This window comes from Ruditapes philippinarum, unplaced genomic scaffold (assembly GCF_026571515.1).
Source record: "Ruditapes philippinarum isolate M1 unplaced genomic scaffold, ASM2657151v2 ctg240_1_1_1_1, whole genome shotgun sequence".
In the NCBI taxonomy this organism is placed as follows: Eukaryota; Metazoa; Mollusca; class Bivalvia; order Venerida; family Veneridae; genus Ruditapes; species Ruditapes philippinarum.
Window position 1 is genome coordinate 90,076 of NW_026865789.1, and position 13,088 is coordinate 103,163.

General features: G+C 33.8%; 1 protein-coding gene across 2 annotated transcripts in view; it reads left to right on the forward strand.

Annotated features, from left to right (window-relative positions):
* Positions 1 to 13,088, forward strand: part of LOC132730335 (S1 RNA-binding domain-containing protein 1-like) — a 30,002-nt gene that overhangs the window by 4,409 nt on the left and 12,505 nt on the right. For both annotated transcript variants that reach the window (XM_060716230.1, XM_060716231.1), the window contains exons 2-4: positions 8,693 to 9,150; positions 11,702 to 11,819; positions 12,092 to 12,233. In XM_060716230.1, the coding sequence (XP_060572213.1) occupies positions 8,729 to 9,150; positions 11,702 to 11,819; positions 12,092 to 12,233 (682 nt within the window). In that variant the 5' untranslated portion in view covers positions 8,693 to 8,728. The remainder of the gene's footprint in view (positions 1 to 8,692; positions 9,151 to 11,701; positions 11,820 to 12,091; positions 12,234 to 13,088) is intronic.

Here is a 13,088-nt window from a genome sequence, read left to right on the forward strand (position 1 = left end):
AACACTATTTTTTTTTAGGTATTTTTATCTTTTTCTATCTCAAATCAATATATACATTTAAACGACAAACTCAGACTATTATTTACACCCAAAACAAAGAACTCTGATCATTATTTACACCCAAAACAAACACACATCATTTATCAGCCACTTATACGAAATATCTTTTCACGTATACGTCTTTTATACGAAACAATACTAGACACCTGGCGAGCCCAAGCTCTAAACAACTTATGATCAAACAAAACAATAAAATCACCACAAAATGAAGAACACCGAAATGACTATTTTTACAACTCTAAGATACCGTATAAACCACAAACATTCATCCAACAATATTAACTTCACAAAATCTAATCAGCATCAGAAAAGCAAACTAAAGCACCCAATATTTACATATATCCTCAAAACAAAGCAGCAACTAATATAATCTTGACAATACTAAACATTCAACCAATATAAACCAATTATATCTTCACAAATAGATATAACTCAACAACCAAAACAACTAATTACAACCAATAAACCCTGATCAATTAAGATCACCACAATTATATTCAACCACTTCAACAAACCAACAAAACTGACTTCAAAACAACAAAATTCTCTTCAAAACAACAAAATTCTCTTCCCAATAAAAAAATAACCGCTACACACTATCAGCGTGTCTCTCCTAACTGATGTAAAATCTCTGTCAAAACGCGCATATTTGCTAGCTTAAACGATTTGACCTTTAAACATGTATACATATTTCATACTCCCAGCAACAGGTTTATAAATGAAACTGTACATTGAAATCTGATACACTTCAGTGTATCGCTGACTCGTTGTAAAAAAAAACTATCTACAGTGAACTGTATGATTATTCTGACAGCCCCCTACTCAAGAAAACACTCCACTGTTTTCAAACAAAAGGAATAATCTACAATGTCTCTTTTCAGGTATCTAGTCTACTTAGGTAATCTGCACACACGTTGTCCTTTCCTTTCACAGCTACTATTCTAAACTTATAGTTCTGTAGAAATAATGCCCATCTCATTATGCGGCCACTTTCTACTTTACATTTCTGAATATACGTTAAAGGAGCATGGTCTGTATGCAGCTCAAATTCTTTCCCGTACAAATATTTGTTGAATTTCTTTATTCCGAATACCATTGCAAGACATTCCCTTTCGATAACCGAGTAGTTTCTTTCTCTGTTCAGCAATTTCTTACTCGTGTAAGCTATTGGAAGCAGACCATCATCAAACTGTTGAACAAGTGCAGCCCCAACTCCAGTATCTGAGGTATCACATTGCAAAACAAATGACTTTGAAAAGTCTGGAAGTCGTAGTATTGGTGATCGTGTCAGTACTTGCTTCAATGTCGTAAAGGCTTTTTCATGTTCTGGTTTCCATATGATTTTTTTTGGCTGTCCTTTCTTCGTAAGATCAGTCAAGGGTGAAGCAATTTCTGCAAATGAAGCAATGAATTTTCTGTAGTATCCAGCTAGACCAAGAAATTATCTCAGTTGCTTCGTTTCTCTCGTTGCATGGCGTCTCTAATTTTACAAAATGTGTCATCTTCCATTTGCAATTGACCGTCGCCAACAACATGACCGGTAAACGGTATACTTTAAAATCCAATCATACATTTAGAAGGCTTAACTGTGATCTTTGCGTTCGTATTCTTTCGAACAATTGTCTCAACATCTTCATGTGTCTCTACCATGTAACCGTATGTCCAAGCACATCGTCAACATAGTTATCAGTATCATTCACTCCGGAAAGCAACTTCCGCATCATTCTATTAAATGTTGCACCAGAATTGACCATTCCAAATGGCATCTTTCTGAATTGGTAACTACCTTCTGTTGTAGAAAATGCTGTAAGATGTCTTGATTTTGCTTCAATTGGTATTTGCCAAAAACCTTTGGTCAAATCAATTTTTGTGAAGAACTTATCTTCTTTTAGCTTTGCCATCACATCCTCAACATTACCCATTGGTTCTGTATCAAACTTTGTTACAGAGTTGAGTCGTCTGAAGTCAATACAAAAGCGGTTTGTATTATCCTTTTTCTTCACCAAAACAATTGGAGAATTATAATCAGAATTTGCTGGTTCAATGATACCACATTCAAGCATTTTCTTAATCTCATCCTCTACCGCTGTCCTTTTTGCATATGGAATCGTATATTGTCTCACACGAATTGGTGTGTTGTCAGTCAACTCGATCTTGTGAGATTCAAGATCTGTAGAGTCAGGAACATCAGTAAAAATATCCTCAAATTCTTGAAGCAACGCATTTACTTCTGATTTTTGTTCCAGTGTTAATTGATCATTAACATTAACATCTCTGTACGTCTCTTCACTCTGTGTGTCTACAAGTTCTAAAAGATTTTCATCATCAACAACCCCATTATCATCACTATTTTTCGGCTTCTATTACAGCTACACTCGCACAAATTCTATCTCCTCTTTCTTCATATTTCTTCAGAAGATTTATGTGGTACATTCCAATTCTATCACCTACTTTTACTTTGTAGTCAAACTTGTTAACTGCTTCACTTACAACAAATGGACCTTTCCATTGTAACATCAGTTTATTGTGTGTTGAAGGCAGGAGCAATAAAACTTTGTCTCCTTTCTTAAGACTTCTTGGTCGTGTTTTCTTATCATAATGATGTTTATACTCTTCTTGTGAGTTGCTGATATTCTCTCTAACAATCTTGCATGCATCTATTTCTCAAATCTAGAACGTACTCATACGTATTACGTGTCTCTGGTACTTCTGTCTCTGTCCACAATTCTTTTAGTGCTTGCATGGGACCTCTAACAGTTCTTCCATATAAAAGTTCAAATTGTGAGAACCCTGTACTTGACTGAGGGACTTCTCTGTATGCAAAGAGAACCGCAGACAAATATCTATCCCAATCCTTAGGTCTTTCTTGGCACATTTTCTTTAACATGCTTTTTAAAATACCATTCATTCTCTCACAAAGACCATTACATTTTGGATTGTAAGGGGTAGTAAACAACTGTTTCAGTGATACAAGTCTACAAACTTCTTCCATAAGTTGTGACGTGAACTGACTACCCCTATCACTAAGTATTTCCGATGGGAAACCTACTCTTGCAAAAATATCTAACAATTCTTCAGCTATATTTTCAGTCTCAATTCTTGGTAAAGCAACAGCTTCTGGGTAACGTGTAGCATAATTAACTACAGTTAATATGTACCTTTTTCCCTTTTCCGATACAGGCGTTATTGGCCCTATCAAATCAACCGCAATTCTCTGGAATGGAGTATCAATAATAGGCATTTCACCTAAAGGAGCTTTCTGAAGTCTACCCCTGGGCACCGTCTTCTGACAAATATCACAGGAACGACAAAATCTAGTTATATCACTAGAAATACCTGGCCAGTGAAAACTAGACTGTATCCTGTCTAAAGTCTTGCGTACAGACAAATGCCCGCCCACTATAGATTCATGAGCTAATGACATAACTCTTTTGTGATATTTACTAGGAACAACTATTTGTCTTGTTTCAGACTTCAAGTCACCTTTCACCGTCTGAAATATTCTATACAACACATCTTTTTCTACTTCATATCTAAATTTGTTACCGCTTTTTGTTTTCATGATCTTATTTTCCCTAGCATACTGCCACAAACGCTGTAACGTATTGTCATTTGATTGTTCTTTCTTAAGAACATCTACCGTAATTTCGTTATCTTCGACCTTTGGAACTTTAAGAGGTTTCATTGCTTTCTTCTCTTTTTCTGCCTGTGCTCTAGTAACAACAGCAGCTATATTTGTTACTTCTTGGCTAACCCACTTCTCATTTGGCTTATCAAGTACACCCTGAATATTGCCCAAGACTAAGTCACAAATTGCTGACTCTAAAACCATAGCTTCTATTTTACCCTTATAATAAGGTGTATCAATGTCTATTTTTGCCATAGGTACCAACCTGGCCCGACCATCTATTGCTATCATGACACAATTTTTATTCAGCATTTGATCTTCTTCCACTAACTTCTTTCTAACTACTGCTAACTCGCAACCAGTGTCTCTAAGAACTTTCACCTCTTGATTACCAACATATCCTAGTTTCAGATCCAGTTGATGTTCACCTTCTAATGATTCAATTGTACAGCTACTTGTAATGACAGGCACAGAATTACCATTTGCTAATTTAAGTTTCCCCTCTTCAATACAGCCATCGTAAGAACTTGTCGGAGAAATTGACATACATAACCCCGATACTTTCTTATCATCTGATCTACCATCACGTCTATTTTCTCCAGGCCTACTACGCCAGTTCCTTGGTGAAGAATCCCTATTTGTTTTAAAGTAATTTCTATTTTGCTCTCCATATGATATTGCAGCAGCCCCATATCTTTTCTTAGTCTGATCTCGACAATCTCTGGCCACATGACCCTCTCTATTACATATGAAGCATGTTATTTTTCTGTTTTCTCTGTGATAGTGCTGTATTGGTTTCGATAGATTACCTTGATTAAGGCGTATTGGTGATTTATTTGAAAAGCTGGCAACTTTTGAGCTTTTACTATTTGTAATTGTACCGCCATGAGCCTCTAAGTATTGTTCAGCCAAAGAGATGACATCTCTACGATCCTTTGGCTTTCGTTCCTTAAAAAAAGAGCTAGCTCCGTTGAACAAACTTTGACAAATTGCTCTCTAATAATAAGATCTTTCAATTTATCTACTGTATCCGCAGCATCGGCCATTTCTGTCCATCTACTAAAGTACCTATCTAAGCGAGCCATAAATTAGTTTACGGTCTCCCCTTGTTCCGGCTTACTCTCTCTAAATTTATTTCTGAAACCGTCTTCTGTTAATTGGTATCTTTTCAAAACTGCTGTTTTTAATTCTTGATTGCTTGCTCAGGAGGCATACTAGTGTAAACTTCAAGACCTTTCCCCGTTAATAAAGAACTTAAGTTTATTGCCCATGTATCTTCTTTCCATCCTTGACTAATGGAGAACCTTTCAAAACGCTCTATATAAGCATCTATGTCATCTTTTGACTCTTCAAATTTAGGCAATCTTGGCCTCAAACCGGTGCTAGACGGGGTATCAAGGCGATCCCCAGCCTCGATTTTTAACTTCATTAATTCTATTTCTTGCTCTTTCATTTTCATCTCTACTTCAGCTTGAAATAAACGTTTCTTTTCCTCACGTTCGGCTTCTTTTTCTAGACGTTCGGTTTCACGTTCAGCTTCTTTTGCTTTACGCTCAGCCTCAAATCGCCGTTTATCTTCTTCATGTCTAATATTTCTCTCTTCTCTATCAAGATATTCTGATTCTTTCTTTTGAACATAATCACGTAAATCCCCGTCCTTCAACCCAAGCCTCTCTCCCAATGATACCCATTTCTCATAATCCATACTTGGTTAACAGTGGATTACTATTCAATAAAATAATCAACTTTTACAAAACCTGTTAAGTAAATGCTTATTACTCAACAAAATGGTGTACCCTGTATAGCACCGACAATTGTTTTTCCAAATATAATCTCTATATAGCATGGCACCTACCGGGCACCGGCAATGAACTTGTATTAACAGTAACAACCAGGGAACTTATAATAATCTTCCTGTAGTGTTTAACAACTATGTAAACTTTAAGAAAACAACCAACTGAGCACCGGCAGCAAAAACTATCTATTCAACTATTACATACACTTTTATGAATAATCACCCACTGAACACCGGTTATAAACTTTAATCAACTACTGATGTTTATAACCTCAACAAATTATAAGTTATATCTTTATCATCGATATAAACTTATTAACACAATGATTCAAACTATCGAAACAAATGTCTCCCAAAAACCACTTAATTCTATCACCGTATAAACAGTATTCAACAAAGGGTGCTCTCCTGCTAAAATGCAATAACTTCTTTAGTATAAATAAACTTTTAAACACAGCCCGTCACCGCTTCTATACATATAACTCTCTACTTAAACTCTATTGCACAGAGAGTTTACTTGTATAACACTACAACAGATTTATCGATTTTCGCCTAACAGCATTTTACACTGCTACATTTTACCAACAGATCGTAAATGATTTAAGGTTTAACAAAATTTTTATCAAAGTTTAACAAACAATATTTTGCCAGGAAAAATTCCAACTTAAAGATAATATCCCGGACGAGCCCCCAAATTGTCAGGAGAAATGTCTGCCTTGATGTTATTTAATCTTAGGAAAGATTTAGCAATAAATACTAGAACCAATTTCTGAGATATGGGGGCTGGGCAGCACCGCCTGACATAAATTGAAATATTCTCAGTTGGAAAACTAGCATGTAATTGTTTAGTTAACACTATTTTTTTTTAGGTATTTTTATCTTTTTCTATCTCAAATCAATATATACATTTAAACAACAAACTCCGACTATTATTTACACCCAAAACAAAGAACTCTGATCATTATTTACACCCAAAACAAACACACATCATTTATCAGCCACTTATACGAAATATCTTTTCACGTATACGTCTTTTATACGAAACAATACTAGACACCTGGCGAGCCCAAGCTCTAAACAACTTATGATCAAACAAAACAATAAAATCACCACAAAATGAAGAACACCGAAATGACTATTTTTACAACTCTAAGATACCGTATAAACCACAAACATTCATCCAACAATATTAACTTCACAAAATCTAATCAGCATCAGAAAAGCAAACTAAAGCACCCAATATTTACATATATCCTCAAAACAAAGCAGCAACTAATATAATCTTGACAATACTAAACATTCAACCAATATCAACCAATTATATCTTCACAAATAGATATAACTCAACAACCAAAACAACTAATTACAACCAATAAACCCTGATCAATTAAGATCACCACAATTATATTCAACCACTTCAACAAACCATCAAAACTGACTTCGAAACAACAAAATTCTCTTCAAAACAACAAAATTCTCTCCCCAATAAAAAAATAACCGCTACACACTATCAGTGTGTCTCTCCTAACTGATGTAAAATCTCTGTCAAAACGTGCATATTTGCTAGCTTAAACGATTTGACCTTTAAACATGTATACATATTTCATACTCCCAGCAACAGGTTTATAAATGAAACTGTACATTGAAATCTGATACACTTCAGCTGACTCGTTGTAAAAAAAACTATCTACAGTGAAACTGTATAATTATTCTGACAGGACTAATCCATCCATAGCTTATCTTGTTTCACGATTTTTGAATTGCTATTTGAGTTTTTCTTGTATTATTCGGAACTAATCCTCTAGAATTTAACACTTCACAGCATTTTTCAAGCCCATGCAAAAATAAATAAATAAACAAACAAAACCAGGGATTTTTTTCAGGATTTTGGGAACATGATCCATACCCATGGAATTGGGAATTTCAGCGATGTTTTGTTTAATATTGGGAAAAGATGCATGACTGAAATTTTGCAGTGATTAAATGAATGCAAACAATCACTGTCTAGGATGGCATCTTCAAACATTTAAGCATTCTTACAGTGAAGAAGCCCTTATTTTCAAAGACTTTAGAATTCTTTATTCAATATTTTCGTTTTGTAATTTTCAATTGGGAATATTTTCCTGGTGATTGGGAAAATAATATACTATTTTCAATTGGGAATATGACCCAATAACGGCTATAAAATAAGCCAAAAAAAATCCCTGAAAACAAACAAACAAATAAAATAAAGATAGGCATATTGATCAGCAGCAGGTAGAGCAATAAAATATTAACTTGGTTTGGTGCATGAATAATATTCTTATCATTTCTAACAAACATTTACCTATATTATAAAAGCATAAAGTCATTGAATATAATTAAAAATAGTAATTAAGTGTTTTTGTCAGTAACAAATTTTACATGCCCATGTTGTGGGGATAGTCTCAAAATGTACTTAATCAGTGACTGATAAATAAATGAATAAATTTGAAATTTTGAAATACTTTTGCAGATGGCAAATGATAGTTTATGTACTGTCAAATTTCTTGCAAATAGATGTTTTTAATTCTCATTTATTTTCACCCTATTTAAGAAAGTAAAGCTGTCGGACCATATTTACTTTAAAAAGTTTTTTACCATCCTAAATAATTTTCCCTTATTCCCGTAATTGTGTTTTATTTTTTACAGCATTTAGATCACATTTTTAGCTGAAAACTTAAGTCTGTGGGTCCTGCAGAATACAAATTCTGACAAAGTGGTAGTGGTTCGTCTGAAGGATTCAGTTGTAAACAATTAAAACAGTTGTAAAAATGTTATTTATATGTTGCAATATATATTGTAGTTTGATTGCAAAGTATCAGGTAATAAAACAGTTATTTCATGGGTGTTTGTGGAACAGTAAACTGTCTCTCGGTGTGAAGGCCTGCGGCTCCTATAAATTTATTAGACTTTTTTAGGACTTAAATAATTAAAGTGGTTTTAGCTGTATACATGGTACAAAATTTAATATTAGGTACTGCAAGAAAGCTTTGGGTTAAATGAATCTTTAATGTCAAGAAATCTGAAATCCTTTGAAATAATTACATGGTTTAACATGTTACATCTCAAATTTTGAGATATGTTTCTTAGAATCAGCCTCATCAAGTCATCCTTCTTGAGGCATTTAGACCTAGTAGTAAATTAATCATAAATTTTCTTACTCAAAGTAGCTCATTTGATCTTTTCAGGAAAAGTTCATGAAGAATTTAAAGTAAAAACTAAAAATGAGTCAGCAATCAACAAAACTCTCTTCCAATAAAAGGAAGGCTAATAAATCAAATGCTATTAAAACAGAGAAAAATACTGAGTCGGTCACTTTGGATGAAGAAGATGGCATTTCCCAAAGCAAGAAAATGAAGTTTGAAGTAAAACTAGAGAAAGAACCAAATGCACCAAAGAAAGCAGTTAAAAAAGAAAAAACTGAATGTAAACCAGCAGTAAAAAATAAAGAGAGTGTCGTGGCATGGAAAGTTGATGAAGTTATTAGTGCTAATTTAGATGTGGCATTATGGGCAGCAAAGAATGTAGTTAGATTACTGGATGAGGGATGCACTATTCCATTTATTGCTAGATATAGAAAGGAACAGACAGGTGGTATGGAGGTACAGAAGCTCCGAGACTCCTGTACCATGCTTGAAGATCTCAGGTAACTAATTTTACAATAGTATATTATGCACCATAAAGGAAATACAATGTACTGTGTAGCTATGTGCTATGAGGGATCTGGGGCACTTAAAACTTATACTTATTGATTGTTATTATAATATGCAAATTGTTTGGTGGTAAATATCCATCATTTAGGTTAAAATTGCAGGTTACTACAAGAATTTTATAAACAATTTATCCAATATCATTTTGATATTCATTTACCATGTACAATAGTTAAGATATCAGTAATCTGCAACTTTGGAAGGTCACAGATCTAGAGATTTAATTTAGATCAGTATAAATATTAGGGATGGCAACGAATACCAAAATCAATACTCGAGTACTCGGTCATTTTTCCGATCGAGTACTCGGTTACTCGGACGATTTCCAATGATCTTCAAAGTTTATCACACAATATCAACACCGTCCGCATGCTACTTTCGTTTTCTATTTAAATTCATAGAATTCGTAACTATAGATAGGACTGCAAAGGAGACAAATTAATCAAAATTAAATCAACGACATTTTATTTGAGAACATTTTAATTAATGCAATATCAAGTTTAAAACATGTTTAACATCTTTTTCTTCTTGTAATAAAATAGACTGATCGGCGGCAACAAAAATTTAACCGGGTCTAAATACTACTTTAATTATTATATCATAATAGCAATACGGCCCTTTGTTGTTTTCAAAAATGTTACCTTAAAACAAGATTTGGGTACAAACTGCGCTGTGTTACACAATTAAAGGTTACTAAATACGTGTATCATAAAAGGCCGGATGACGTAAGCGACAAATGTGCGCGTGTCAAACTGTCGATCGCCTCATTAAATTTATGGTATCATTTTCGCACCTCTGCAAGGAAGTTGTGATTGCATTTAACAGGTATTTATGAAGGTATATGCACATCTCCTAATTTCTGAACTAATTGGATACACCAAACTATAAAATAGAAATTATACATTTTTTCCGAGTAATCGAATATCAATTTTGTTAACCGATATTCGGACGTTCGATCGAGTACTCGGTTAACCGGTTACTCGTTGCCATCCCTAATAAATATACATATTTTACCTTGAATTAGAATATAATGAGAACTTGAAACTAATGTTATGTTCAATTTACGGAACTAACCAGTACTGGTGTCATATGAGGACATAAGATTGTGAGCCAAGTACTGTAGGGCTTGAAATGAATTTTAGGGTTTGTAGGCAGACTCCTTAATCACTTGGCGGCAACACTTCCATTGTCTAGAGATTTTGTCATACTAGAAACATATAATTGAGTCACGTCATGACAAAACCAACATAATGGGTTTGCGACCAGCATGGATCCAGACCAGCCTGCGCGTTGGCGCAGTCTGATCAGGATCCATGCTGTTCGCTATCAGCTTCTCTACTTGTAATAGGGTTGGTGGGATGCGCAGACTGGTCTGGATTCATGCTGGTTGCAAACGCATTACGTTGGTTTTGTCGTGACGCGGCTCATATTACATTTTAAGTCTCAAGTAATCTCTTGCAAATCACAAAGGACATAACATTTTTTACAATATCAATTGCCAGGGATTTTTTTTGGCTTATTTTATAGCCGTTATTGGGTCATATTCCCAATTGAAAATAGTATATTATTTTCCCAATCCACAGGAAAATATTCCCAATTGAAAGTTACAAAAATTAAAATATTGAATAAACAATTCTAAATTCTTTGAAAATATGGACTTCTTCACTGTAATAGTGCTTAAATGTTTCAGGGTTGTCATTAACATTTTTTGCAGAAGGTTTGTTTTGAACTTGAGGCGGTCATTTCTGTCTTTATCATGCATAACAAAGAGTGTTTTCTTAATTTTGAGGCGGCCCATAATGCATTTGAGACAGGCATTTTGGCCTCCTGCCGCCTCTTAATGACAACCCTGTACAGTTTGAAGATGTCATCCTAGACAGTGATTGTTTGCATTCATTAAATCACTGCAAAATTTCAGTCATGATTTTTTTCCCAATTTTTTACAAAATATCGCTGAAATTCCCAATTCCATGGGTATGGGTTATGTTCCCAAAATCCTTGATTGCATTTTGATCTGCTGTTTACTGTAAACACCTAATATACTTATTATAGTACTTCCATGAATTTTCAGATTCATTATATATAATAAAAAAGAAGAAAGAAAAAAAAGAAATTTATGAAACAACTTTAAGAAGTTTGCTTTAAAGTGACATTATGCTCATATTTTCATTGTCAAGTTGAGCTGAATTGACTTTATATTTCAAAAGATTGACCATTAAAATGCAGAGTGACCAACAGTTGATATTTGAAATTGATTAAGATAAAATATAAATCTGCCTAAAATATATAAAAGACTGCCCCACTCTTTTTTATAATTTGAACGTAACAGATACATTTCGATGGATATTTATAGATACTTACTTGGGCTATGTGAGTTATATATCGTTCATGCTAAGTAGATTATAGAATAGAAGGGAATTTTTCACTCAATATAAACCCTTGGATGGACATAATGTCACTTTAATCTTTCAACAATATACTTGTCAGATGTGTTGAATCTAAAGTAAAGACAGCCAAGTCAGTGATATGTGAGCAGAAGAAAATGACAAAGGAGTTAGACAATGCACTCAGTAATGCTCAAACACTGACTGAAGTCGAGTGTCTGGTGCGTATTTATAATCTATCTGACTTCTGGTGAAACATTTAACATATGTTAGTTTCTGCAATAAAAAATTATATATATACAAGAACATCACATGATTAAGTTATGTAATCATTATCTGTATTGCCTTACTGGCCTAGAACTATTTATTCATCATAAAAAGTGACATCATGAAAAAATCGAATATGTGAACTTAAAAACAACGTAGATATATATGAAATGATATGTAAGTGGTATTAATCTTAATTTTTTATTAAAACTTGCTTGCTTTTCAGTTTGCACCGTTTAAGCCTGGAAACAAGGGCACACTGGCAGAGCGTGCAAAGGCATTGGGACTTGAACCATTATCATTAAAATTTGTGAAAGGTGAAGGCATGATGATGGAAGCACAGAAATTCATAAAACAAAATGAAAAAGGTGATTTGTTTTGTATGACAAGCCTGAGGTGTAGGGTGCAGTTTTTGTTTGTAGTACTATATTATTATTATATTATTTGTTTGATTAATGGTATTCCTGGTCCTTGTTAATTATAGTGACTTAATTTTTATATGCCCTTCTAGTAATGTAAATATGTCTGTGTTCATTTACATGTGAAATTTTGGTATATTAGGAAAAAGTGAGTCACAGCAACAGCCAAGTTGAGAATTTTATACTATATTGAACCCATATTTCGGAAGAATAGTAATGTCTACATCTAGTAATTCAGAACAACATTAGAAACCTCTAAAAATGGAAAATACAACTGTTGCTGCTCATGTTTTTCCTTTTTAGTGCTAATACAGTGAAATTCGAGAAAACCAGACGCTGAGAAAATCAGAACTCTCTAAATACCGGGCAAATAATTCAGTCTCAAGTTTTCCCTTCTTTAAACTATTGTATTAAACATTGACAATACCGGAATCTGTAAAAATCGAATATCGGACGGTTGATAGGGGATTACAAAGTCAATTTTATAGACTATTAACCTGACAATACAGGACGACAAAGGTGTGAATAACCTTGTGTACTTGTCAATTTGGTTGTGTCTAATATGCTAACTGAGCGGTAACGGAACAATGATTTCCTGATTTGTTTATTATGTCTCTTTTCAGTTTGATTTATTGTAAGGTATACCGTTTCATATAAATGCCAAAATGCATGATGAATTGATAAGTTAAAATCAGTATGAATAAACAATAGAGTATTTTTATACTGCGTTGCTTTTTCTATATTCAGTTTCGAAAATGACAACGCAACAGAAACGACATTTATCGGCGCTAAGTTCTATACCAT